Source organism: Dipodomys ordii, unplaced genomic scaffold (genome assembly GCF_000151885.1).
Source record: "Dipodomys ordii isolate 6190 unplaced genomic scaffold, Dord_2.0 Scaffold62, whole genome shotgun sequence".
Lineage (NCBI taxonomy): Eukaryota > Metazoa > Chordata > Mammalia > Rodentia > Heteromyidae > Dipodomys > Dipodomys ordii.
Window position 1 is genome coordinate 15,127 of NW_012267278.1, and position 27,987 is coordinate 43,113.

The following is a 27,987-nucleotide window of genomic DNA, read 5'->3' on the forward strand; positions in this document are numbered from 1 at the left end:
ACATTTAATAAAATGATTACAGTCTAGATACCCATATTTATTTTTCTTCTTAAGAATTATTCAAGTAAAGACAAAGCTGCAATGGAGACTATAGGAAGGTAGAGATTCTAGGTATATGAAATGCATGTCAAGGGAAACTGCCGCAGTGAGATAAAGTAGAGAGTGTACCAACTCTTCATAAATGCTGCTGTAATGTATTCATCTTGTTTTGCTGAATCTAATACACTGTGGAAAATCAACATTTTTTACATCATTTTCTTTCTGTACAAAAAAACCTGTCATTTAGTCCAAAAGTGGTAAAACAAAACAACCAAAATATATCCAAAGTAAAATCTCCCAACACTGTAAAGGTATATTTATTATAGGACACGCCCTGATTTCAGAGGAGTTAGAATGTGACTGAATCATGAAATGCAGCATTTTAACAGACCCTTATTGAGAAAATCACAAATAACACAATAAACATTAAATACATTGAATTAGAGCATATTAATAATCACTAGCAAATTCCTAAAGCTCTTTGTTTCTCTTTCTCTACTCAGTTGACATGAAGAAGGGACTGGAAATCACATTAATTCCTAGAGGATATCTCAGAGAAACTATGAAAATGAGAGATTTTCAATTTAGAAATCAGTTCTTGAGTCCCAGGTGAGGTCTTTGTTAAGTGCCTCTGTGTTGCTGGAAAGCTGAGTCCTGTTTTGAAGCAGCTCTCTTTGGCACTGCACGGTGTCCTCTTCATAGAGCAGAAATACTCAAAAGACAGATTAGCATCCTCTGGTTCAGCCTACAGAGAAAGAAAAGCATTAAGCAAAGCATGTGAGCTTTCCAAGGATGCGCTTTCCTAGAACTGCCCTCCCTACTGTTCAAGCCCAGTGTGGAAGCCTGACAATTTGGTCAGCAAACTGTTTCACAGGTTTGTGTTGTTTCTCCTAAATCAGAATACTACCCAATTTCTGAAAAACAAAAGTCTCGCTCAGCAGAAAGGAGGCTGAGAACAGGAGGATCAAAAGTTTGAGACCCAATTGAAATACATAGTGACTTCCAGACCAAGGTGGGAAAGATAACCAAACTCTGTCTCAAATTAAGAAACAACAAGAAACTCAAATGCCTGAAAACCACTCTGAAAGGGGGAGATCATGGAACATCCACTTAATCAAGCTTTTACCAAATATGAGCCTCAGAACAAACTCCTACTGCATGTAAACATGGTATATTTATAAAATGCTCTGGATTCAGAGCATTTCGAACCTTTTTACCAAGAGCTCTAAATGGACCGAGAAAATGTTTTTTTCTCATGGGGCTTGAACTCAAGGCCTGAATGCTTTCCTTGAGCTCTTTTTCTCAAATCTATTGCTCTACTACTTTGAGCCACAGCCCTACTTCCAGTTTTCTGCTGTCTAAGTGGAGATAAGAGTCTCAGGGAGCCTGGGCGGCAGGGGTGTTGGGGTGTTGGCAGAGTAGGAGGGGGCGGTGGCTTATACCTCTAATCCTAGCTCCTAAGGGGGCTGAGATCTGAGGAACTCAGTTCAACACCAGCCTGGACAGGAAAGTCTGTAGGAGTCTTATCTCCAATATATTACCTGAAAAACTGGAACTGGTTCTGTGGCTCAAGTTAGAGTGCTCACCTTGGGCTGAAGAGCTGAGGGACAGTGCCCAGGCACAGAGTTCAAGACCTTTAAAAAGCAACAAGAACAAAATGTCTCATGGGGGGCTGGAAGGTGGCTCAGTGGTAGAGCCCTTGCCTTGCATGCCAGAGGCCCTGGGTTCAATTCCTCAGCACCACATGAGCAAAAAGAAAAAGGCCGGAAGTGTTGCTGTGGCTCAAGTGGTAGAGGGCTAGCCTTGAGCTGAAGAGCTGAGGCCCAGTGCATAGGCCCAGAGTTCAGGACCCAGGACCAGACCCAAAAAAACCAAAATGTCTCATGGACTTTCTTTCCCAGGCTGGCTTTAAAGCACAATCCTTAGATCTCAGCCTCCTGAGTAACTAGGATGACAGTCATGAACCACCAGTGCCCAGCTCAACCTAGAAAATCTGATCCCCAAGAGTGCTGAAAATCTGCTTATGCTCTGCTCTGGCCTAACAACTGAACAATAACAATACAATTTTGTTAATTTTTTAACGTCAGGAATTACCTATCTGCTGTGAGTATTATGTTGTTCCCTTTTATCCTGGAGCTTTGTGGCAGAGGACCAGCATTAACTGAAATAGGTGCATTCATCAATGCACTGAACAGGAATTGGTCTGCAATCTCACTGTGGGGCCATCAACATATGTCAAGATGTCTGCATTATATAAGGCCTCATTGTTCCACTCATTTCAACCAGTTCAAAAGCCATTTCTGAGCTGAACTCTTAGGTTAGGTAGAGGATTTAGGGAGTCCTTGGATTCAAACCAGTACAGAGATAGAGAGATAGAGATAAAGAGAGAGAGAGAGATAGACAAAAAGACAGGCAGAGAGAGAGATGGAGAGAAATAGAGTGAGAGACAAAGACAGAGACACAGGCAGAGAGAGAAATGAAAGGAGGGAGGGAGGTGTAAAGGAAGAAGGGAGGAAGGAAAAGAAGGAATGAAGGAAGGGAGGGAAGAAGGATGGGAGAAAAGGAGGAAGAGAGGAAGGGAAGAAGGCAGCCAGGAAGGAATGAAGATAGGGAGGGAATGAACCAATTTCATTTTATTTTTCTGAATCATAATTATTATTCTTGTCTCCATAGTCCAGAACACTCACCTTTTCTGTTTCCTTTTTGCACGGGCAAGGTAGCAACTTTATACATCATAGGAAATATAACAGCAGTGAAAATTGCAGACCCAAAACAGGCATACACCACTACTGGTAGATCTGGATATTGTCCTTGAAGAACTCCGGTTAATGCAGGAATAGCCATTAGTCCCAAGGAAGCACCAATCATAATAAATGCAGCAGATTTGCCAGTGATGGTGGTGTACTGTTGCATCCAAGAAAAAGCACTGGGAAACGGGGTGGCCATGGAGGCCCCATACACAGAGGTTGCTATCCACAGACAAAGGGTGCTCCTGTGAAAAAGCACCAGACACAAACAGGAGGCCAGGCTGCCAATGTTGCTCAACAAAATCATAGTGACAGGGCTTAAACACCCAGCAAAGCCCATTGCCAGGCCCCTGCAGGCTGCGAAGGTCCCCCAGAAGATGGAGTTCAAGCCAGCTGCCTGTCTCTCATCCATGCCAACAAGGGTGGTGGCAAAGGAGAAAAGGTAAGAAGTGTATGTCATCTGAGCCCCAATGTAGAAGAAGAAGAACAGAAAAAGCAGACAGAGAAGGGCCTTGTGGTATTGAGCTCTTTGAGATTGCTGAGCAGATTCTGTTGATTTTCCCTGCCTTGAGCTTCTCATGCAGAACAGAGCAAAGAAAAGGAGAGAAACTACAAGAATGTAAGTGCCTATGGAAGCATAAGCCCACAGTAAGTTCATGTCATGGGGAGCTGCGAGTAGAGGATCTGAAGTGCTTTCAGAAGAGGCATTGAGGGCTGCAGGGAGAAAGTCGGGCTCTGTGTAGTTGTCAGCAGAGGCTTTGGGGCCCAGCGCCAGTTTGGCCAGCAGGGGAGCCAGGAAGGCACCCAGGGCATAACTGAAGTGTAAGGCCTGCATGTGGCTGGGGCTCTTGTCCCCCCAAAGAGCCAAGATGAGCACTTTACCACCTAGCAAAGAGACACAGAGAAAGTTTTAAGTTATACACAGAACTTAGTAACACTGGCCCGAATCACTTCTGTGTCTCAGCAGCCCTAAGCCACCACCACCACCCCCAGACAACAATGTTCTTACAGCCAGGCTCAGTACTAAGGCTTGTTATAAAACAGTTCCAACTCTGATCAGATGCTGGTGGCTCACACCGCTAATCCTAGCTACTCAGGAGGCTGAGATCTGAAGGTTATGGATTTGAAGGCAGCCCCAGCAGGAAAGTCGTTAAGAGTCCAATTAACCACTAGAAAACAGGAAGTGAAGCTGTGGCTCAAAATGACAGAATACTAGCATTTAGCAAAGAAGCTCAGGGACAGTGTCCATGCCTTGAGTGCAAACAAATAAGAACAAAAAGTAAATAAACAAAAGCACTGCCAACTCCACATTGGAGACTAATATTATTATATCTACTTGTATATATAAAGACTTATACATATTTGCCAGGCAAATTAAATAGTGAGCAAATCACCAAAGGGTGTCATATGGGTAGGCCATTGAAGAGTTTATATTGTATATAAAAGGCAGATTCAAACTATCCAGGCAGGACTTGATTACAGGATTCTGTTGAGCTCATAACAGACAAGAATATCAAGTTTTCTGTTTTGTACTTAGATTTCAGATATGCACATATTTCCCCCTGGAATTTTATAGTCAAACAAAATCTGAAAGATAAAATATGTCCATAGTCTGACAATGAGCATGCAAGGAGGGTAGAATTAAAGGATAAAGAGCTATCACATGTGTCATTTAGTCACATTTTGAAGATGGGTGGAGAATAGGAACTTTAGATGGTAAAACAAAAAAGAGTAGAAAAGAAATAGGAAAGTTGTGCCAGGAGTCTCTAAGCTTAAAACCAGGTGGCTGTCTCTATGCTTGTACAGCCAAATAAATAGTGGTTCCACATTTATTTCAGCTATCAAACCATCATTGTCTCTCTCCCTCTCTCTCTTTTTTTTTTTTTTGGTCAGTGGTGGGGCTTGACCTCTGGTCCTGGGGCTGTCCCTGAGCAATTCAGCTCAAGGTAAGTGCTCTACCAATTGAGCCACAGCACCACTTCCAGTTTTCTGGTGGTTAGTGAGAGATAAGAATCTCATGGACTTTCCTACCTGGGCTGGCTTTGAACCATGATCCTCAGATCTCAGCCTCCTGACTAGCTAAGATTATAGGCGTGAGCCACGGGTGTCCAGTTCCATCATTGTCTCTTATACCACAATGATAAAGATTGATCTCAAAATGATAGATTGATCACCTTTGTTTTAGTTTACCCATAGTTAGAGGGATTGAATTGTTATTTTACTTTATTTTATTTTTTGTACTATTTTTATTTTCTACTAGTGCTGGTTCGTGAAATCAGAGTGTGCACACAGTTGTTTAACTTTTTTGCTCAAGGCTGTCACTCTACCATCTGAGCCACACTTCCAACTTCCAGCTTTTTGCTGGCTAATTGGAGATAAGAATCTCACAGACTATACTGTGCTCACTTTGAACTATGTTCCTCAGATATTAGCCTCCCGAGAAGTTAGGATTTTGGGCATGAGCCATCAGCAACTTACAATATTTTAAATGAACAATCTTTCAGAGCTTTCAGATGTTCAAAATTCCACTAACCTGTATCCAGAACACCAAATGAGGCACCCATGGCAGACACCATGACAATCAGCAACACTGCAGTCTTGCAAAATGGAATAAGATAAGTACTCACAGTCATGACCCACATGGACAGCCCTGCAAACGAGAGTCAAACATCAGCTATAAAAGCAGCATTTGGGCTGGGAATGTGGCTTAGTGGCTTGCATAGCATGCATGAAGACCTGGGTTTGATTTCACAGTACCACATAAATAGAAAAAACTCAAAGTGGCACCGTGGCTCAATGGGTACAGTGCTTGCCTTGAGTAAAAGAAACTTAGGGATAATGCCCAGGAACTGAGTTCAGGCCCAGAAATGGCAAAATAAATTAATAACTAATAATGATACTAATTAATGAATTAAACCAGCATTCCTGCAGGGTCATGAGTCAAGCCAATATCATTAAAGCTTCCAGGAGATTCATGAAGGCAGGTTTGCTTTTAGGGTGATGACTGCTTAGAATTAAAGCTGATATTTTTTTCTGCTTGATTTATATCTGGACTATTAATTCAATGAGTCATGAGCAAATGAGTTAAGGCATAACGATTAATGGATGAAGAAAGTCACACCTGTAAATAATAAAATAAATTTTTTAAAAAGCTTCCAAAACACAAAGTAAGTTCAAGTTAACTCTAAGTGGTCATATCATTAAAATATTTTAAGATCTTTGTGTAGTATTAAATCTATATATGATACCACTAAGCAAATCTTTATTACAGAAGAGACAAAATTTATTTACTTAAATAGTTTACATTTAAGAACCCAAAAGAGCCAGTCATTAGTGACTCAGGCCTGTAATCCTAGCTACACAGGAGGCTAAAATCTGAGGATCACAGGTCATGAGTTCAAGCCCAAAGACTGGAAAAACAGAGAACCAAAAGGGACTTTTAAATATGGTACAACTAATATAATAGTGTTTAGTAAATCAGAATAAATTGTTTTGGCAAATAGTGAAGCAATTCAAGGCACATTTACTATTATGCTGGACATGGGATTCAGTGATAGACCTGCTAGGCAGCATGTGTGGGGCTCTAGGTGGGATTATCAAGATGACAAAAAAATTACACACACACACACACACACACACACACACATGTGTGTGCATATCTTTGAAAGCTACTTTAGACATAAGGATATTTTATTTAATTATCAGTAAATGTAGATTATTCTCCTTGCTTCCAAAGTTGCTTTGTCAGATGGATCTCGATTTACTTGAAACCCATGGCCCCTGCTCAAACCACAGCATGCTAAAAAGCATTGGCAGGGGCAGGGAAGGTGGCTCAGGGGTAGAGTGCTTGCATTGTATGCATGAGGCCCTGGGTTTGATTCCTCAGCACCACATAAGCAGAAAAAGCCAGAAGTGGAGCTATGGCTCAAGTGGTAGAGCGCTAGCCTTGAGCAGAAGAGCTGAGGGACAGCGTCCAGACCCAGAGTTCTGGCCCCATGACTGATAAAATTAAATTGAAATAAAACAAAATAAAAAGCGATGCTAGTCACCACCAGGCTGCAGCATAGCGCTCTGGGCTCATCACTAACATGGAGACAAATGTGCGGCCTGTGTCAGTTTGTCACCATCTCCTGCCCCACACTGTCAACCCAGAGTCCAGAGAGCCTGGCCACATTCCCACAGCTCATCTGGCTCCAGGTAGCCCTAGAGACCTGCCCTACACCCAATGTGCAGAGCTTTGGGACAAGTGTGTGACATGGTGCCTCAGTTCCCCTGGAGGTCGGGAGGCTCAGGACTGCCATCAGCACATCTGAGGGTTAATCAAGGCTCCAGGTGGCCCAGCCCAGATGCCCTGTGGCTGCCAAGGTGAGAGCCACGGAGAAAGACCTGGCTTCTGAGGAGGACCCTGAAACACCATTCATTTCAGTTGTCAACAAGTTTTCTTATTGTAAATATGAAGTTGTAAATTCACTGACAGGTACAAAGAAGCAAAGATCATTGTTTCCTTACCCAGAAGTAAAATCCGATTCATACAGTCCAAAAGAAATCCTCCGATCAAAGAGCCACACATATATCCTAAAGCACGACCCACAAATATTTCAGAAAGACTGCTGATATTGCGGTTCACGTTAGTGGCCAGATCTTGAAAAGTAGGCCCCAGTATAGAAACACGTATTCCCTGAAATATTAAAAAAAAAAAAAGCCAAAAATGTTTGCTTATCAAAACAATATGCATCTAGTTCACATCCATTACTGAAAAATGGGGAGATGATACAAAGTAAAGTAGAGAATGAAGTCAAGGCCCTGTGACACTGTCGTGTCTCCATCTCATAATCAGTCACTCTTTTGTACTTATATTTCCTTGTTCTTATAGTTGCTGCAATTGTTTGTCTCTTGATTTCAAGAGGCAACTGTCAGCTGTGTTGTTTGTCACCAGCCAGCTGTGTAGGGGTAGGAGTCCTTACCAAGGACTTAAAGAACATCCCCTTGGGGCTTGTTGACAACAAGACAGAATGTTGTCTAGCTTCTTTAAATCAGCCAATCACAAACAGAACCTGAGCTGGACTCCTATTGGTAGAAGGGAGGGCACCAATCTTTGTATTAGCATAAAAACCAAGGGGGCTGGGTCTACCTGCCTAACTCTGGGAGAGTGCCTTTGCACCCTTCTGTGCAGAAGTGGATTGACTGGACTAAATCTCCTTGTCTCTTGAGTGTCCTGAGTGACTCCGGAGGATTCCCTACTTGTAAGAGCCCACAGGAAGAAAAACACATACAGTGACACTCCTGTCATCACCAGAGCTGTAGACTCCAACAGCTTTCCTTCTCATCAAAATTTTTAATTTCATCAGGTTGTGGTGGTGCATTTCTGAATTCCATTGTTTAGACAGCAGGATGATCTCAAGTTCAGGGTTTCCCTGGACTAAAATAGCAAGATACAGATTCCAAAACACAAAACAAAACAAACCTTGGCCTGTTTCAAAACTGTTTTATTTCTAGTAGCATTTTGTTGTAGTTAGTTCACTATTTGAATAATACCTTGAAAGACTACTTTGAGAATAGCAATTGTTTTATACAACAATTTCAAGACTGGAAGAAGGAGGAGGAGGAATAAGAGAAAGAGGAAGAAGAAGAGGAAGAAGAAGAGGAAGAAAAAGAAGAAAAGAGTGTATTGAAAGTTAGTAAGTTGCTGCCTGGGAATGTCAGTCAGTGATATAGTATCTGCCCACCTTGCTTGAGTTCCTGTATTCAATCTCCAGCATGGCAAAAATCAAAATAAATGAATTTATGTGTTTATTTATCACATGTGGATTGCATAATGTTCCATTAACTTTATGACAATAAAGCTATTCTTGAGGTCATTTTAAATTCTAAGCATAGCACACGCCCTACTTTCCTGTCTTCCTCCTTTCTTTCTTCCCCTTCTCTTCCTTTCATTTATTTCAACTCAGGGCCTGGGCCCAAAGTCCCTGAGCTTTTTCTCTAGGTTAGCTCTCTACCATGAGCCACAGCTCAACTTGGAACTTTTCAGTTGTTCATTGAAGATAAGATTCTCACAGACCCTCCTGCAAGGGCTGGCTTCTTCCATCCTCAGATACCAGTTTCTGAGTAGCTAGGGTTATAAGTGTGAGCCACCCACCCTGGCTAATTTTTCCTTGGAAGACTGACATTGGCTATGAGGACTGAAGTTACCCTCCAGAGACTCCCAGGAGAACCAGCGATGGAATATTTAGAATGGACCAACCAGGGCCTCTTGTGCCTGCCAGTCTCTCAGGGCACCTGGGGGTCATGAGAGAGAATTCTCTTCCATTGGAGTGTCACAAATTTGGGTTTTGAGCTCTCTGGGGCTGAACTAAATCCAGGATCACACTGAATTTGATGATCAACTGGCTCTTATCCAGTCAGAGACCCCCTATGAAAATAGATTCCTCCAAATCTAAGGCGCCCACTTGCTGAGGCTCCTGCTAACTTGACTCACAAAAATTATGGACCCAGAATAGGTGTGTGTCTAGAAACACAGGGTAGCCTTATTCTGCACACACAGACCTGAAAACCTTAGAGAAGGAGAGAGATCACCAACCCTTGTGGGAGAAGATGTGGGTCCCAGGGGAGCTGAGGGGTCTTTAGATGGATCAGGTCCTTAGATGGAGGGCCTGTGAAGAGCACTGAGAGGGAACTGAGCGAGATAACCCTAAGTCTCAGCCAGCCAGGCCAAAGGGCAAGGCGGGACTGAGGAGCTGGGGCTCAGCTAGGGGAAGAGATAGATCCTGATGGCTTCCCACAGGCCAGCAGGCCTCCTGTCCCCCTGATTACAAATGCCTCAGAAAAAAGGAAAATAGAAATGCTTATATAACTGAGGAATTCTCTCTCTCAAAAAGAAAATTTAAAGGGCTGGGATGTAGTTCAGTGGTAAAGCACTTCTCTATCAAGTGCAACATCCTGGATAAGATTCCCAGTACCAATAAAGAAAAAGTCCAGAAGAAGAAGAAGAAAGAAGGAAGAAGAAGAAGAAGAAGAAGAAGAAGAAGAAGAAGAAGAAGAAGAAGAAGAAGAAGAAGAAGAAGAAGAAGAAGAAGAAGAAGAAGAAGAAGAAGAAGAAGAAGAAGAAGAAGAAGAAGAAGAAGAAGAAGAAGAAGAAGAAGAAGAAGAAGAAGAAGAAGAAGAAGAAGAAGAGTTCACTGGAAATTGGCATCACCAAAGATTAAGGTTTTAACTTAATAGAAGAAACTGAAGTCACTAGAAATAGGAAGGGGGAGCTCTGAATGCAACTATACAGGAATGTGGAAGGTGATTTTGGTAACATTATACGGTATAAAGATATTCGATTAAAGGTAAAGAGACTAATTTTTATTCTAATGTAGAAGGACTGGTGTTCTCAAATGAGAAGAGGAAAGAACAGGACAAAATCTGGATGGATAAGAACATTGTATAATCCTGAGTTTGGTGTTCAAGAATATTCATAAAAAAGACCATGAACTACAGGCTTCTTTTTTTTTGTTATTGTTGGTTGTGTGGCTTAAACTCTGGGCCTGGGCAATGTCTCTGAGCTCTTCAGCTCAAGGCTAGCACTCTACCACCTGAGCCACAGTGTCACTTCCAGTTTTCTGGTGGTTAATTGGAAATAAATGCCTCACAGACTTTCCTGCCTGGGCTGGCTTTGAACTGCCATCCTCAGATCTCAGCCTCCTGAGTAGCTAGGATTACAAGAAAGAGCCACCAGTGCCCAGCAACTACACAGTTTTGACAACTTTAAGACTCTTCCATTAGACTGGGTAAGACTTTTCAGAGCTTTGATGATGAAACGAAATGCCTCATAAACATCAAGCTGATCTTTAACAAAACATTAGGAAAACCAGAATTAATTAAATACAAAGGAAAAGATTTTCAGATTGTCATGCTAAGTCAACTACCACTGACTTTGTTAAGATATTCAGTCAGGGACCAGTAGCTCATGTCCATAATTCTAGCTACAACTACTCATGAGATTTGAGATCTGAGAATAGTGGTTTGAAGCCAGCCAAGGGAAGGATAGACTATGAGATTTTTAATCTCTAAATAAGCAGCAAAGAAAAGGAAGAAGGAAGGAAGGAAGAAAGAAAGGAAGGAAGGAGAAAGGAAGAAAGGAAGGAAGAAAACAAAGGAAGGAAGGAAGGAAGGAAAGAAAGAAGGAAGGAAGGAAGAAAAGGAAGGATGGAAGGAAAGAAGGAAGGAAGGAAAGAAGGAAGGAAGGAAGAAAGTAAAGAAGGAAGGAAGAAAGGAATGAAGGAAGAAAGAAAAGAGAAAAAAAAGAATCAAGGAGTAGAGCTGTATCTCAAGTGGTGGAGCACTAGCTAGAACACTAAACACAAAAGCTCAGGGACAGTGACCAGGCCTTGAGTTCAAGCCCCAGTAACAGCATAAAAACAACAACAACAAAAAAAGTGGGGATTACTTAGTAAACTAAACTTTCATAATATCACTTTAAATCCAGAAGCAGTAAGGTTCATTCCACTAAATGAGGTTACGCATCATGAAGTGGAAAGTGTGGTATAGGGGATGATTTAAAAAGTAACTTTCTACTGGATGTTGCTCAAGAGGTATACAGATTTATAGACAAATTTGACTTCTGCCTAATGGCCACCAGCTGGCGGTCTTGTCCAGCCCTCAGTTCAGCCTTCTGGCCTGGTCAAATATTACTCTTTGCCTGGCTGTCTCCTTCCTCTGTATCTTTACCCTGACCATGCACTTCTTGTACTCAGAGACAAAAGCTGTCAACATAAAAAATGTGCACTCTCTCTGCAGGAGATGAAGGTAAGTTTCAGGGAGGAACATTGTTCTTAGGGTTCTTAGTCACTGGCTCTTGGCAGCAGCGCAGTGCCACACTCATATGGAATTCAAAGCTAACCTCTAAGTTGGGGAACACTTTGGATCTGGTGGTTAAGCAGACCTCCCTAGGTCTCAAAGGGTAGGAGCCATGCTCTCACAGGCAAGAGAAAACAAGGATGTTTCACAATACCGTGGAGGAACAGCACTTAGCTTTACAGTTCCTCCTTGCCTGTGTTGGCTCATGTGAGGGGCTGAAGAATACTGAGTGCTTAACTTTCCAATGTGGTCAAAGAGGTCAAAGGAGGAGTTGAACAGGTGGCTGACAGGCTGGGGTGTAGTTCAATGGGCAGAGCACATACTTAGTATATACAGTAGACCCTGGGTTCTAACACAAGCACACACAGAGGAAAAGATGGCTGATGACTCTTGTTTCTTTTTGTTGTTGGTGGTGGTGGTTGGGGGGCTTGAACTTTGGCCTGGGCACTATCCCTGCACTCTTCAGCTCAAGGCCAGTGCTCTACCGCTTGACCTACAGCGCCACTTCCATGACTCTTGTTTCTTAAGACACTACCACCCCATCCACTGCAGAGACTCCTCAGAGGAAAAGAACACACCATGCCTGTGAGCTGCTGACTTGTTGTTAGCACGCATCTTTAATGGTAGACAGCAAGGTTTTTTACTCTTCATCTAGATTTCCAATCTTGCTTTAATGAGTCTCCAGGTCTCTGTGACTTGTGTTACTGGGCTAATTACAAAAATGGTGGACTTCTTCTTTTCCTTGTTGGTGCTGGTACTGGGGACTTGAATGCAGAGCATAGGGGCTGATCCTTAACTTTTCTGCTCAAGGTTGAAGATCTACTACTTAGGCCACAGCTCTTGGAGATAAGAATCTCTCAGATTTGTCTGCTCCAACTGGCTTTGAACTACAGTCTTCAGATCCCTACCTCTGAATAGGCAGGAATACAGGCATGAGTCATCAAGGTCTGGTTTAGATTACATATTTTTTATGTCAGGCAGTTTCAAATACAATTATGAGCTTTAATCATATCATTCTCTGAACAAAGATAATGGCCACTAGTGCTTGAATACTGTTCTTCTTTCTTTATTAAAGGGATATTAGATCATTTCATTTTAATCAGTTTGTTCATAGAGATACTTGTTATAAAGAGTATTTTGGCTTCTGGATATATCTTCCTGACAGTCATAATAATAGTCTCCCTGATATATTCCCTCATGAGTCATGAATGTCCTAAGCAGCCATTCCTGTTCATCAAATGATCAACAGAAACATGAAGCAAGCTTAAGGAATCATAAAGCAACTCTGTCGTTGTAAATTGTAAATTCCAGGTGCTAGCCAGTGGTGACTCATAACTGTAATCAGAGATAGTCAGAGATGCTGAGACCCAGAAGCTCAAGGTTTGAAGCCAGCCTGAGCAGAGAAATCCAGGACCCTTATTTCTAATTAATCAGCCAACTGCTGCATTAGAGATGTGGCTCAGGTGGTAGAGCACATGAGCAAAAACACCAGGGAGGAGTGTAATGCCCTGAGTTCAAGCTCTAGTACCAGCATAAATAACAACAACAAAAACAACAAATAGCAAATTCCATAATTAAGCCAAGCTGGCCATGGTCATGTGGTGACAGAAATTGCTGCCAGGGCTCAAGGTTTCGGTCACTTGAACTTTCTATCAACATTCTTGTCAATTTCCATTAACATGAACAGCTAACAAAATAGGGAATTGTTAAATTTGATCTACAGCTGCCTGTGTATAGAGGGAACTGTAACCACCTTAAAATATGATCAAACTTGGACCAGAGAGAGTGTTAGTTGATCACGTAGCTGTACAGTCCAAAGTGCAGCCCATCTCAGCCTGCAAGGTGCCAGAAATGTGCAAAAGAGGCAAATTCACTAAAACCAGCAATTCATTCCCATGTCACTTTCTTGCCCTGCCAATAGACATCACCTGCACAGGCTCCCTGACGGAGCTTGGCAAACAGTTGCTGTTCCGGTGTTTCCCAACACGTAAATCCTCAAATATTTATTTGTGCAAAGAATGTGATTTTAAAAATGACTTGCTTAGGACTGGGAAGGAGGCTCAGTGGTACAGCGCTTGCCTTGCATGCAAGAGGCCCTGGGTTCGACTCAGAGGCACCAGATAAACCAAAAGAAAAAAACCCTGAAGTGGTACTGTGGCTCAAGTGGTAGAGCACTAGCCTTGAGCTGAAGAGTTGATGGACAGCACCCAGGCCCAGAGTTCAGGCCCCACAACCGGATCCTACCCCCCAAAAAATGACTTGCTTAACTTTATAATGGAGGTTAGGAAGAACTAAGGGTTACAGTTGCCTTTCAGGGCTAATTCCTTGAACCCTTTAAGAAAAATGGTTTCACATTGTCTACTTTTCGAGAATACTTGGCTGTAACTGCACTGCTGCTCCAAAGGCAAGCCACCCCGCCCACATCCCACCTCCCACCGAGCTCAACTGGAGCAGGCACAACTAAGGACCAGGACCAGCACACTGGTGCACAGCAAGCACTTAGTACACTACAAAGTTAGGGCCTTGGCTGTATTCAAATCACTCCATGTCTTCTTAAGATTTACAAGTGTGAGGCACAGTGAGTGGGAACTCACCAATCACCTGCAGTGACTTCTTCCTTAGACCTTCTCCCTCCCTGCAATGACAAAGCTTTGCAGCAATCCTACCTCTGAGTCTCTGAGATGCTTAAGTGACCAAAAGTTACTTGCCGTGGTTCATCTTCCCACACCCCCAGATCGCAATTGTCAAATGCAGAAATAGAAGCTACCCAAGGGATTGGCAAAAGGTGTATATAGCCTTAACTATACTCCACTATTTTTATATTTCTTATAAGAAAAACTGAAGGGTTGATTAGAATTAGGGCAGAGTACAAGACAGGTGCCTAACTTTACCACTGAGCCAGACGAGTAAGGCTGGAAAAGTCATTTTCCTCTTGATTTCAATTCTGTCTGCAAAGTTAAGCAGCCAGGCTTTACAAAAAGACGAAACCCCAGAAAAGCACTTTTCTCTGTAACAATTTGGGCAGGGGCTAGAGATCCAAGAAACCTCTCTTGTGTCTGGGCCAGGACCTAAAGTAGTCTTACAAAAGTTTAAGACAGTTGAAACACATAGTAGGACACTCAATTTCATACACCACCCTCCACGATTGGCATTGTACCCCAAGGTTGGACGAGGACACTGAGGCCAAGCAGATGAGTGGTTACTCAGTGCTCAAGTAGGGAGAAGCAGGACTCCAGGGGGAGAGCACAGCCCTGCAGGACCCCTGCTAGAACCCAGCCTGGGCGCAGCCCAGCTCTCACCATCCCCAGGAAGGCCAGACACAGGATCACGGTGGTGAACCAGCGCAGCATGCTCCCTGCACGGCCACTCAGCCACCGGGACACCGCCACTGCCACGGGCTCTTTCTGGGCAGGGGCCTGGGCCTGGAGGAGCCGCTGCCCGGCAGCCCCCGGCCCACCGAGGTCGGCTTCCAGCTCCAGCCTGGCGGCCTTTTGCTGCCTGGGTATCCTGGGCTCTGAGCACTGGTCCCTCCAGCCGCAGAGGCCTCTGGGTGCCACCTCCCCCCATGGACGGTCCAAGGTCAGGGCCCAGGAGTTGAGACTTTGGACTGCGCACGTCTTGCAGGCTGGAGACACAAGCTGCTCCACTTAGCACCGCTCCTGCAGATGGTGGTTGGGATTTCCTCATCCAGGACCTGTCTCCACTGGTGAGGAAACTCGGTTGCCTGGGAGACAGAGAGTCGCTTCCCACTGCAGCATGTCTGCCAGGGGAGCCTGCAGACACCTGCCCATGGCGCCTCCTGGTCGAGGATCCTGTAAATGCAGCCTCTGAACAGCTGCATCCTCTGGGCTGACACCCTCTGCCCCATGGTCTGGGGTCTCTAGGCCCATGCAATGGGACCCTGCCAGAACTCCGCCTGCACCTCTCAGCGTCACCAGAGGCCTCCTGGGCGCAGCTCCCTCTGCGGACTCTCCACCGTGCTGGGATGGACCAAGGGTCTCTGCATGCAGCCCATGCTCACCACAGCCAATTCCAAGATTTGACAGGCAGCACAGAAACAGCTGGGGCCAAGTCGCAAGCAGGAGTAAGTGTGCATTTGTGGAGTAGTTCAGCATTTCCTCCTCTCCCTGTGGCTAGATGGACACGAATAAAATTCCATATGTAATGAAAAAAGTACCCAAATATCACCAAGGATGTCTCAAGCGACCTAAAAGAAGCACCACCAAATTCGGGCCTCTTCTCCAAGGAGTTCCAAACGCTAGTGAGGTAGTGCAAGTTGCAGGCTGTAGCAGAAAGTGATGAGAAGTGTTACTTTTGCAATGTTCTACTACTAAGCTATTCACATGTAGACCAAGACCCTTAATTCTCAAGAGCAGGAGATATTGACTTGAGTAACATTCATTTAAACTACAGGTTGTAAAGACAACACATAGTGTGCTTGCCCTCACAATGAAGCGGTTCTTGCAGTTGGTGATCCTAAAGCAAGTGAGTGTGAAAATGTCATTCACCAATATGGACCTGTGTGGAACAATAAATGCGCTGAGAGAAGAAGAGGTGTGATAGGTTGGGAAAGACCTAGACTGTGTGGTGAGTCAGCCACCACTTCCAACCTCATCATGACAAGATCACGTCCAGCACTGCAAAGATTCATCCATATAGTCATCCAAGCTACCAAAGTCAGAGAACACTATTAAAGGGACAGCTTTATTAGTCCACAGATAATCAGCTAATAGAAATGGAAATTTTAGAAATGGAGGACCAACAATGGGGTACAAGAGAAATCATCAACATGGCTACCAAAATGAGGCAGATGACTCAACAAGACAGATATGGGGGAGAGGGGGTTCAGCACACACATGAGCCCTTCACAGAAGGGTGGGCAACTCAGCAAGATGCTTGAGAGATAGAAGGACCAAGCAGGAGCCTCATGCAGCATAAGTCCAACCCTCGACCATTCAGACAGGAGCCCTCCTCAGATCTTAGGAGGTAAAGGACTCTGCATATAATAGCATCCAGAGAGACTGGGCATTCTGGGTTCTAGGATCCTTCCTTTTACAAGGAGTTCATTTTGCCATTTCATTCACTTCTCCTTTGTGGTTGTTATTGTTGTTGTTGTTTTGCTTTCAAAAACACCTGCTCCTCCTCCTTTAAGCACTTTCCTGCTCTTTAATATTTTAATTGGAAGAGAAAACAAACTAGAATCTTAGACAGCATCAAACCTTTGATACTATTTGTTCCTCCCAGAATCCTGTGTTTGGGTTTCCTGGTGTCTATCTGCCAAGACACTCAGAGGCTGCCGCAGCCACGGTACAAATGTTCCAGGTGTAGCTCCAGGACAGTACGGCTCAGCACACACAGCACTGTCCTCAGGATGCTGATTCTGCAGACATTCACAGTGAAAGAGTTGTAGGATGTTCAGAGGCTTCCACCCGGATTTCACATAAAAGCCTGCAAGGTCCAATGGCATGCAGCAGGCTCAGAGTGTCTGCAAGCAGGCCCTTATAGGACAAATCTTGGACACAGAGACACAAAGGAGACCACAGCAAGATGCCAGAAACTTGACCTGTCTGCTTAGAGAATCTGCAGACAATAGACAGAACCAGCCAAAGAGAGTGAGTAAAGTCAGCAAAATCCTAGGGCTAGGCTATTCAAGATATGAGAACCCACTATCTACTCCCAATCTTTTCCCTACTGACTTTATGTCTTATTTTGGCTTGATCCCTTTTTCTTTCTTTTCCTTTTTCTTGTTATTGTAAAGATGATGTACAGCAGGGTTACAGTCACAAAAGTCAGGTAATGAGAACATTTCTTTTAAAAAATAATGATAAGCAATGTTCAATTATTTGCATTTATTTTATGCTAAACTTATTCCAGTGCCATAAATTTTTGTTTCTTCTGGGATACCTTTTTCTTCGGTGAGGCCTCCTCTTCTGACTTAGAACCAATTTGCTCCTTCCACTTCTGTTTGAAGTGTCACCTCTTCCCTCATTTTCTCTCAGCTTTCCCTCCTGACCTCCCTCCTGCACAAGGTGTATAGTTCCTTTTCAGCAGAGTGTCTAGTGTGTGTCTCTCCTGCATTTGACACCCTTTGTTTCCCATTTCTGTGACTCCCTTACCCTCCCCCAAATAGATACACTTACCTACAAGACAACAAGTACAGAAGGCAAAAATGATGACAAAAGGAGAAAAGCACAAAAAGTAAAATAATAAAAAGCCTCATTTCCACTTCTTGGAGTTCATTTCATAAATATCATTTTACATGGTCATATACACATAGCTTTTCTGATATACACATGAGCCTCTGTGATCCTCTCCTCCTTTGGTCCCACTGGGAGAATGTTTAGAGTCCTGATTAAGTGTATTTCTTGGTCTTTCACCATCCATTGTGTTGACTTATAGATTTATAGGCACATTTTAATTACTACGAATGAGGGAAAACCTTTGTCTCTTTGGGTCTAGCTAATTTCACTTAATAAACAATTTCGCAAGTCTGTCCATCTCCTCACTCAAGGGGCAATATCATAGTTTCTGAAGGAAGCATAGAATTCCAATGCATATATTTGCTAAACATTCTTGACCCATTCACACACTGAGAGGCATCTGGGATTCTATATCTTGGATTCAGTAAACAATGCTGCAATGAACCTGGTTGTGCTGGTAGCTGTGGTGTGGTCTTGTTTGTGGTCTATTGGATAAATGCCCAGGAATGGTATTGCTGGGTCAGAGGAAAGCTCTATGCTGAGTCTTTTGATCTTTCCTTCTATTTCCAACTCCTCCCTGTTGGAGGAGATGCTTACCCCCATTGTATCTGGCAGGTATCTACCTTCCTTTTTTGTTTTTAGAGGGAATCACAACTAAGAGTTTTCTTGAGTCTCCATGGAGACTTTGCACTTGGGCTCTGCACAATATTATATTAGTCAGTACTGGGAAGAATCATGGAGATTACACTGAAATAATGCATTTTGGAGGCTCAAGCAGGGCTCAAAGAAAGGGAAATGGAAATGAGCTCTTCAGGACCAGACATTATATCATGGTTGGGGTTTTGAATGTCTTCCAAAGGCTCCTATGTTAAGGCTTGGTTCCTACAAGTGGAGGAGTCATAAAGAGGTGGGACTTCAAGAGACATGATTAGGTCACTAGTTGTTTGCTCTTTAAAGTGATTTTGGTGCCATGGTCCCTTTCTCATTCTCTTGTGCTCTGAGCTTGAGTTGAGAAGTTTTCCAATGCCAGATGCTCCTGTCATGAGTTGCTGCCTTGCTACAGGCCTGAAAACAACAGAGCTAAGCAATCAGGGCTAGAACCTCTAAAACTATGAGTAGAAACACAAACCTTTTCTCTTTAAGTGGATTATCTTGGGTGTTGGTGATGCATACACAATAGCAATTTATACTTTGGATTTTGAAATCCAGTGTAGATTTCCAAAAAGAACAAGAGGCTTGTAATATCTTCATCAGCCTTCTACAAAGTTGCTCATTGTTAACCTAAACAATGTTGTAGTGGTCATAGAAGGTAAATGGTCAGAGGTCAATAAAGGGTCTGTGTTTCACTGAAGACAAAACAAATCAACTTGTTTTCAAAAGGCAATTTATGTACATGCAATGAGAGAAAGCAACTATATTAATTTATGATTATATATTAAATGTAATACAGTGCAAAACTTAGGAAGAAGTGAACAAAATCTGTCATCAGTTCTACTTATTTATCCAAGGATGGACACATCAGTTTGTCTATTTTCATATGAAGTTCTTTCCCATCCCTGACTTCGAGGCCACCAAGCCACCTTCTCACCTCTACTTTGGGGTCCCAAGTATTTCACACTTAGGGAGCAGGAGCCCTGGATGATGGCTGGGCCATCTATTCCAATCCCTGGGAAAGATGGTGTCTCTTTAACTAATTTCACTCAACTTATCATCTGACCCATCCCTGCAGGATGTCATCACCATTCAAAACCAGTGGTGGCTCACACATGTAACCTTAACTATTCAGGATGCTGAGATCTGAGGACAAAGTTTGAAGACGGCCTAGGCAGGCAAATCTGTGAGTCTCTTATCTCAGGAAAACTATTCAGAAAACGCCAAATCCAGTATCAAGACCCAGACAAACCTCAGGTAGAGAACCCCAGTTGGGTTGGCTGACAGCGATGCTGCCAGTACTGTAGTAACCTTCAACTAGCCTCTGCCATCAGAACTGTGTCTCAAAGACCCATCACAGCATCAAGAGGGAAAACTGACAATAAAAATATCCTTTCCTCTTAGCTCAGTGGGGAAGCACTAGCTAGTATAGGCAAGTCCAAAGATTCAATAATCAGCAATGTGGGGGGACATTTACTTTTAAAAATTTGAAAAAGATACTACAATCCCCAAATTTGGGTAAATTATTGTATTTCCCTGAATAAATTTGAAACCCCTTTGTGCAACTACTTAAAGCTAATGAAAATAAGAAATAAAAACCTACATTACACTACATGTGTTTGTATGAGATAAAAGCTGTGGAATTACTTGGTTACAAGCTTCAATGTTCATTTTCAGATAGTTCTGATTTCAGAAATATTAAAAGTGTAGAGAAAATGCCTCTGTATCAATGAAATTCAGTATTTGTTGGGAGCTGACAGTAAAGCTCCAAGGTCATCTTGACCCTTGTGCTCACTTGAAGGCACGTACAAGGAACTGGCTTTCATAAAAAACACCTGGTGCTTTGCTATGTCTGCAGAGTTTATTTTACTTTCTACCAGTTGACTTGTTTTTACTGCACCTTGTTTTTATTAAAATTTTCCTTGTTTTTCTGCACTATGGTAACCTTATGTTACCTCTTGACTTCTAATAGTATATAATAAAGAAAGTTACAAATAAACGGTGCTGCAGTCTTGAGCTGCAGACCTCCCGACCCCATCCTTTGTCTTATGTCTTTATTTTTCCGCATCCTCCCCCCCCACAGTTCAGGATTCCCTTTCCTTGCCGGCAGGCTCTGGCAAGAATTCTCTATAAACTATTAAACATTAAGTATATTTAAATTTGCATATGAAATTACTGGCTCATTCTTTCCTTTTTGTATGGGGACTTGAATTCAGGACCTTGTACTTGCTAAGCAAGTTTTCTACCACTATAAGCTATACCTGTACCTCTATAAGTGATATCTCCAACCCTTTCAGCTTCCGTTGGATTCTTCCTTCTTCAGATAAAGCATTACTGTTTTTCCTGGGAGCCAGCGTCAGACTACCTGTGGATTCTAAATAGCTGGGATCAAAATCATAAAATATTGCAAACACTTTATTTTTGTTTTGTTTGTTGTGTTTGTTTTGTCAGTCATGGGATTCAACAGGGGGCCTGAGCACTGTCCCTCAGCCCTTCAGCTCAAGGCTAGCCCTCTTGAGCTACAGTGCCATTTCCGGTTTTTTCATAGTTTTTTGCAGCTAAGAGTTTCATGGACTTTCTTGCTCATGCTGACTTTGAACCGTGATCTTCACATCACAGACTCCTGCGTAGCTAGGATTACAGGCATGAGCCACCCGTGTTCGGTTCTCCTTATGTTTTGAGACAAGGTCTAAGTACTTTGCTCAGGAGGTCTCAAACTGCAATCTCTGTCTTCTGTGTAGTTGGGACAGTAGCACAATCATTTTATTTATTGAGTTTGCCAGTTCTGGGGCTTGAATTCAGGGCCTGGGCACTATCCCTGAGCTTTTTTCCTCAAGAATAGCACTTTCTACCCCTTGAGTTACAGCCCAACTACTGGATTTTCGGTGATTAATTGGAGGTAAGAGTCACATGGACTTTATTGTCCAGACTAGCTTCAAACTGTGATCCTCAAATCTCAGCAGCCTGAATAGCCAGGAGTCTATGCATGTGCCAGCCATTGGCACCAAATTAGTAACACATTTTAAGGCTATTTATTACTCTTATTTTACTTCTCATTCAAAAGGAAAGATGGGCTGAAATTTATAGTAATTTCTAAGAAATACTTAACACTAACTTTAGAAATCAAAGGATCTTTTGATTTGGAAACTATCTCATTTTAATACCAAGACTCACAGATCAGGACACAGGAAAGGCCTACATGAAATGCCTCAGAACACAAAGTCATTCTTGAAGCTAGGTGTCCTGACCTTGCTGTTTCCTTCATAGAAGTCAAGTCAGTCATTATCATTCTTTTTCTAAAATGACACATAATGAACTTATCTCTCCATACCACGGGTGCTCTTTAATGAAATGACTCTCTCCAGCTTCCCAGGGAGAATGTTGATGTCTATGGCTTAGCTAATACATTCAACTTATATAGGTTTGTTTGTTTAGAGGGTTTTGCTTGGTTTTACTCTATTAGGATACTATGCAACTTCTCAAAAACACATGACTGTTTAGCAGATTCTAAATAGAAGAGATCATAAATATCACCTACTTACCCTCTTTCCATACACAAATCTCATGAGATGATCTTTATCAAACCTGGTAGTTATGAAAGACTAGGAATTATTGAACACTTCAAAACGTTTTACCATTTAATGTAAATAGATCTAGAATTGAAATGTGAAAGCATGCTGAAAATCTTCTAAATTCTGATTGATTTGTTCAGGAGTGACAATTAGTCAAGGTATTCACTAAGCATTCTGCCCGCTCTACACATCAGTTCCTTTTGTCCTGGCTTCTGGCTAGGGGCTTCTTAAGGGATTCACAGATACTAACTGAGCAGTATTTAAATAGCAATGCATTGGACAGCAATTAGTTGAAAAGTCTGGCTACGGGATCCAACAGATTTTTAATTAATGGTTTTCAGTACAAAGGATCCCGTTGAATTATTCATCTCACCCACTTCAAAACTATTTTTGCATCATTCTCCTCCATTCTCTTCTTCACTCAAGATTTGAGCTCTATTCCGCTCACTCTTTTTGTGTCCTTTTTACTGGTGACCTAGAGGCAAGGTGGCTCATTTGTACATTACAGGAAAAAAAATAGCCGTGAAGATCACTGACCCCAAACAGGTGTACATGAGTACGGATGAATCTGGGAATTGCCCCTGAAGAATTCCAGTTACTGCAGGAAAAAATGCAGTGGATTTGCCACTGATGGTGGTGTACTGTTCAATCCAAGAAACACCACTGGGAAAGGTGGTGGCTATGGAGGCCCCATACACCGAGGTTGCTATCCAGAGACAAAGGGGGCTCCTGTCAAAAAGCACCAGACACAAAGAGGAGGCCAGGCTGCCAATGTTGCTCAACACAATCATAGTGGCAGGGCGTAAACACGCAGCAAAGAGGATTGCGAGGCCCCTGCAGGCTGCGAAGTCTCCCCAGAAGATGGAGTTCAAGCCAGCTGCCTCTCTCTCCTCCATGCCAACATGGGTGGTGGCAAAGGAGAAAAGGTAAGAATTGTATGTCACCTGAACCCCAACGTAGAAGAAGAAGAACAGAAAAAGCAGACAGAAAAGGGCCTTATGGTATTGAGCTCTTCGAGATTGCTGAGCAGATACTGTTGATTTTCCCTGCCTTGACCTTTACATGCAGAACAGAGCAAAGAAAAGGAGAGAAACTACAAGAATATAAGTGCCTAAGGAAGCATAAGCCCACAGTAAGTTCATGTCATGGGGAGCTGCGAGTAGAGGGTCTGAGGCGGCTTCAGAAGAGGCATTGAGGGCTGCAGGGAGAAAGTCGGTTTCTGTGTGGTTGTCAGCAGACACTGTGGGGCCCAGTGCCAGTTTAGCCAGCAGGGGAGCCAGGAAGGCACCCAGGGCAAAACTGAAGTGTAAGGCCTGCATGTGGGGGCGGCCCTTGTCCCTCCAAAGAGCCAAGATGACGACATTCACACCTACCAATGAAACACAGGGAAAAAAACACAGTCATTATTGTTAGAGAAATCAGTCGGTGTCAGTAGCTCTGGTCAGTCCTTAGTCATCACCCATTGGCCCTGTATCAATTCTGTGAGATTCAGGAGCAGAAAACAAAGTGGCTTAACATCTCTTATTCATCCATGGTCACCGTTTACATCCTAGTGCCAGACCAAAGGCTTACTACAAAACTTGCTAATTACACACGACAGAGAAATTTGGTATTCATATTTGTTTAAGTATGGATATAAACTAGGTAAAAATTTTATCAAGTGGCCAAATTACTAGACCATTACATACTTGAAATTGGTAGTCAGTTCCAAATGAGGAAAATTTACTGATGTGTAAAATAGAAGCAAGACGCCCATTCAGGACCTGCACACCTCAGGATCCCTGTGTTCTTATTACAGAAAGCAAGAGCTGCACCTACTCTGAGCATGTGCAAGCTGAAATGCAAGAGCATCAAGGTTTTGCCTGTCTGCTTTGTAATCAGATATTTGCAGATAAGCACATAATTCCATCACTGAAATATTATACACAAATTAAGCCTGGATAATTTATATTATATTTAATTGTTTGTTGGGCAGGACTGGGGTTTGGATTCACGGTCTCAGACTTGCTTGCTCTGTTTGCTTGGCTGGCAGTCTTCCACTTGAGCCATACTCTCAGCCTTGCTCTTTACTTGTTGTTCTTTTCTGCCCAGGTTGGCTTCAAAGGAGGATCTTTGAGACTCAGCCTCATGAGAATCAAGGATTAAAGGCAGGAGCCACCAGCACCTGGCTTCAAGTAACTTTAGCATGGGAAAGGGAGGCATAAGCAATAGTAATCAATAATGATAAACAACATCACGTGTGTTATTCAGCAGGTTTTCAAGGACAATATGGCACATGGAGAACATCTGTTGTAGAAGACCAGAAACTTTAGAGAAAGAATATAACAAAATAGAAACATGGGAAAGTAGTGAATTACATGGATTTCTCTAAGCTTGGGAGAGAAGATTGATTTTAGATTGTGTGTCTGGCATAGAGAGAGGAAGAGTGGGTGAATGCAGTCATAATATTCAATATACATATGAGAAAACAGAACCAGGTAACTTGAGGGACTGGGAAGGAGGGAGGAGCATGTGGAAGGGGTGACATTCATCAAGATACACTGTGCTAAGCTGGGTGCAGGTGGATCATGCCTTTAATCCTTGATTCTCATGATATCCTAGCTACTCAGGATCCTGAGATATGAAGATTGTGGTTCAAAGCCAGCCTGTGAGACACTTATCTCCAATTAATTCGTGGAAGTGGAGCTGTGGCTCAAGTCGTAGAGTGCTCACCTTGAGCAAAAAGCTAGGGGACCATACCAGGTTCTGAGTTCAAGCCCCAGGACCTTCATCTATCCACACATGCATACACACACACACACACACACACACACACATATATATATATATATATATATAAACATTATACACATAGATTGACATGTTAAATCGAAATGCCTTTGGACATTTTATATTTTGTATAATGTATACTGTGTAAATACTCTGTACATTATGTGTGATAATACTATGTCTGCTTCTGTCTGTGCTTTCACAGCCAAATAATGGTTACAAAGTTTTAGCCTAGTAGATAATTAACCCTCTAGGTTTAATTATCACCTGAGTAAATTTCTGTTGTTTTTAATTATTACAAGACAAAATTTAGCGTCCTCAGCTCAACTTTTCTAACAGAAAGCACTCACTCTTAGATAGAACAAAGGTGCCACTGACCTGTATCAATACTGCCAAACGCAGCCCCAAAGAGAGCCATCACGACAATCAGCAATGCTGCGTTCTTACAAAAAGGGTAAGATAAAGACCAACAGTGGTAGCCAGCATTGACACCCCTAGGAAAAGTAAGAAAGTCAACTTGTATGGTGTGCAGATGCCTCCTCCCCTACCCCACCCCACCCCCTCCACCTTGTAAACCTAGGTACTTGACAGGCTCAGATTGGGAGGATTGAGGTTTGTAGCCATCCTGGGCACAAAATCCCTTAGAAAGCAAGAGCTGGAGCTGGCACAGACTGCCAGTGGCTTATGCTTATTTCTAGCTAGTCAGGATGCTAAGATCTAGGATGATCATGGCTTGAGGCACAGGCAGAAAAGTTCACTAGACTCCATCTGTAAAACAATCAGCTAAAAGTTCACTAGACTCTATCTGTAAATCAACCAGCAAAAAAAAGCAGGGCTAGAGGCATGAGTCAGGTGGTAGAGTGCTAGTCTAGCAGGTGCAAGGCCCCAAGTTCAAATCCCAATACCATAAAAAAAGAAAGAAAGCAATAGGTGGGTGTGATGGTAAATGCCTGTCAGCTACAGGGGAAAGTTAGATCTCAGACTAGGCCAGCCCAGGCAGACAAGTCCATGAGACTCTACCTCAGCAGAAGAATCAGGGTGCGGGGGAGGGAGGGGGAATGTACAACCCTGTCACCCTAGCTGCTGTGGGAAGTCTACCATATCACCACCCTACCATGTGATTTTTTTTGTTACTTTGTATGTTCCTCCCCCATGGTATAACCCCTGTTTTCACTGTATTCGCTGTTGGTCTAATTTGGGGAGGGAAAGGAAAACAACAAAATGTTTAAATAGAGATACTGGTTGACCCATTGTAACAATGAGATGTACAAGACACTATGTTGAAAAACGAACTGTACAATTTAGGAAGGGGGTGGGATAGGGGACTGCGGCGGGAGTGTAGTTTTGGAGATGGGAGGGAAGGGATGGTAAGGGAAAAACAAAGGAGGAGGCAACAATGCTTGATAAGAAATGTACTCATTACCTTGCTCATGTAACGGTAACCCCCTCTGTACAGTAATTTCACAATAAAAACCATTAATAAAAAAGAATCAAAACCTTATATCAATAATAAGTAACATTTAGGAAGGAATAGAGTTATGGTTTAGCAGTAAACCATATGACAAGCATACAGAAGCACCTGAGAGAAAACTCTAGTAACCTGCCCCTCCCAACACACACACACACACACACACACACACACACACACACAAGTGTTAGCCAGACATAGTGGCTCACACCTTTAATTCTACTTGTAAGGTTGAGGCTGAAGAACTGTATTTTCCAGTGCACCCTGAGTTGCATAGTGAGACCCTGTCCATAACAAAATGAAACAAGGAAGGAAGGAACGAAGGAAGGAAGGAAGGTAGGAAGAGAGGTAGGGAGGGAGAGAGGGAGCGAGGGAGGGAGGGAAGGAAGGAAGGAAGTATGGAAGAAAGGAAGGAAGGAAGGAAAGAAGGAAGGAAGGAAGGAGGCAATGAGCGGAAAAGGAAGAAAGATAAAAGACAGAAAGAAAGAAAAAAGAAAGGAAGGAAGGAAAAAAGAGAGAGGGAGAGAGGGAAGGAGTAAGAGAAACAGAGAAAGAGAAATAAAGAAAAAGAAAGGAAGGAAGGCAGGAAGGAAGGAAGGAAGGAAGGAAGGAAAGAAGGAAGGAAGGAAGGAAGGAAAAAGCGAGTGAGAGGGAGGGAAGGAGGGCGAGAAAGAGAAATAAAGAAAAAGAAAGTAAGGAAGGAAGGAATAAAGAAAGAGAGAGAGGGACGGAGGGAGGGAAGTTGGGAAGGTGGGAAGGAGAGATAGAGGAAGAAAGAGGGAAAAAGAAAGAAAGGAAGAAAGCAAGAAAAGAAAGAAGAAAGGGAGGATGGAAGAGAAGGAGGGAGGGGGAGGCAGGGAGCGAAAGAATGAGAGAATGAGAGAAAGAAAGAAAAAGGAAGGGAGAGAGAGAGTGGAAGAAACAGAGTAAGAATGAAAGGAAAACAGGAAGGAAGTATGGAAGGAAGGAAGGAAGAGAGGGAGGGAGGAAGTGAGGCAGGAAACGAGGGAGGTAGGGGAGACAGAGAAAAAAGAAAGAAAGAAGGAACGAACGAAAGAAAGAAAGGAAGGAAGGAAGGAAGAAAGGAAGAAAGAACACAGAGAAAAAGAAGGAAAGAACAATATTCACTAGGGTCTTAGGTCAAGTTATCATCATTAAAAAAGGCACCAAAAAGATATGAGTATTAAACTGAGAAAATTGGGTTGGGAATGTGGCTCACTAATACAGTGCTTGCCTTGATGAATGAGGCCCTGGGTTCAATTCCTCAGCACCATATAAACAGAAAAATCCAGAAGTGGCACTGTGACCCAAGAGGTTAGAGCCCTAGCCTTGAGCTGAAGAACTGAGACACATCACCCAGGCCCAGCGTTCAGGCCCCATGAATGGCCCCTCCAAAAAAAAATATTGGAAAAAAACTGGATAATCATTAGCAAATGAGAGGTGCTACTTCTACTAATCATAATTTTATCTAAATATTTTATAAAGTTTATGGATTATACAGATTCTATTACTATAATCTCAAGAGCATCAGAGTGTTGCTAATACTCTAATAAATTTAATATGGGGCTGGGAAGTTGGCTCAGTGGTATAGCACTTGGCTTGCATGCATGAGGCCCTGGGTTCGATTCCTCAGCACCACATAAGCAAAAAAGAAAAAAGCCAGAAGTGGTGCTGTGACTCAAGTGGTAGAGCGCTAGCCTTGA

The 27,987-nt window shown here is 42.9% G+C and overlaps 1 protein-coding gene and 1 pseudogene across 1 annotated transcript; both read right to left on the reverse strand.

The window, feature by feature from the left end:
- Positions 1 to 623: 623 nt before the first annotated feature.
- On the reverse strand, positions 624 to 14,978 carry LOC105990040 (sodium-dependent glucose transporter 1B-like). Its single transcript, XM_013022357.1, has 5 exons — positions 14,924 to 14,978; positions 7,296 to 7,464; positions 5,320 to 5,436; positions 2,727 to 3,671; positions 624 to 733 (listed from the first exon to the last, which is right to left on the reverse strand). Exons 1-5 carry the CDS (start codon positions 14,972 to 14,974, stop codon positions 624 to 626), a joined length of 1,392 nt encoding a protein of 463 aa, XP_012877811.1. The 5' UTR covers positions 14,975 to 14,978.
- A 329-nt stretch (positions 14,979 to 15,307) lies between these two features.
- LOC105990041 overlaps positions 15,308 to 27,987 on the reverse strand; it is a 14,040-nt pseudogene continuing 1,360 nt past the window's right edge.

What these genes read in the sequence shown, in the direction of transcription:
- LOC105990040 (XM_013022357.1), bottom strand. Translation starts at nt 14,974, where the DNA reads ATGCTGCGCTGGTTCACCACCGTGATCCTGTGTCTGGCCTTCCTGGGG. An exon ending in ATTTGGTGTTCTGGATACAG is followed by an intron (nt 3,672 to 5,319) that starts GTTAGTGGAATT and finishes TCTCTTTGCTAG; the next exon opens with GTGGTAAAGTGCTCATCTTG. An exon ending in GCAAAAAGGAAACAGAAAAG is followed by an intron (nt 734 to 2,726) that starts GTGAGTGTTCTG and finishes TGCTCTATGAAG; the next exon opens with AGGACACCGTGCAGTGCCAA.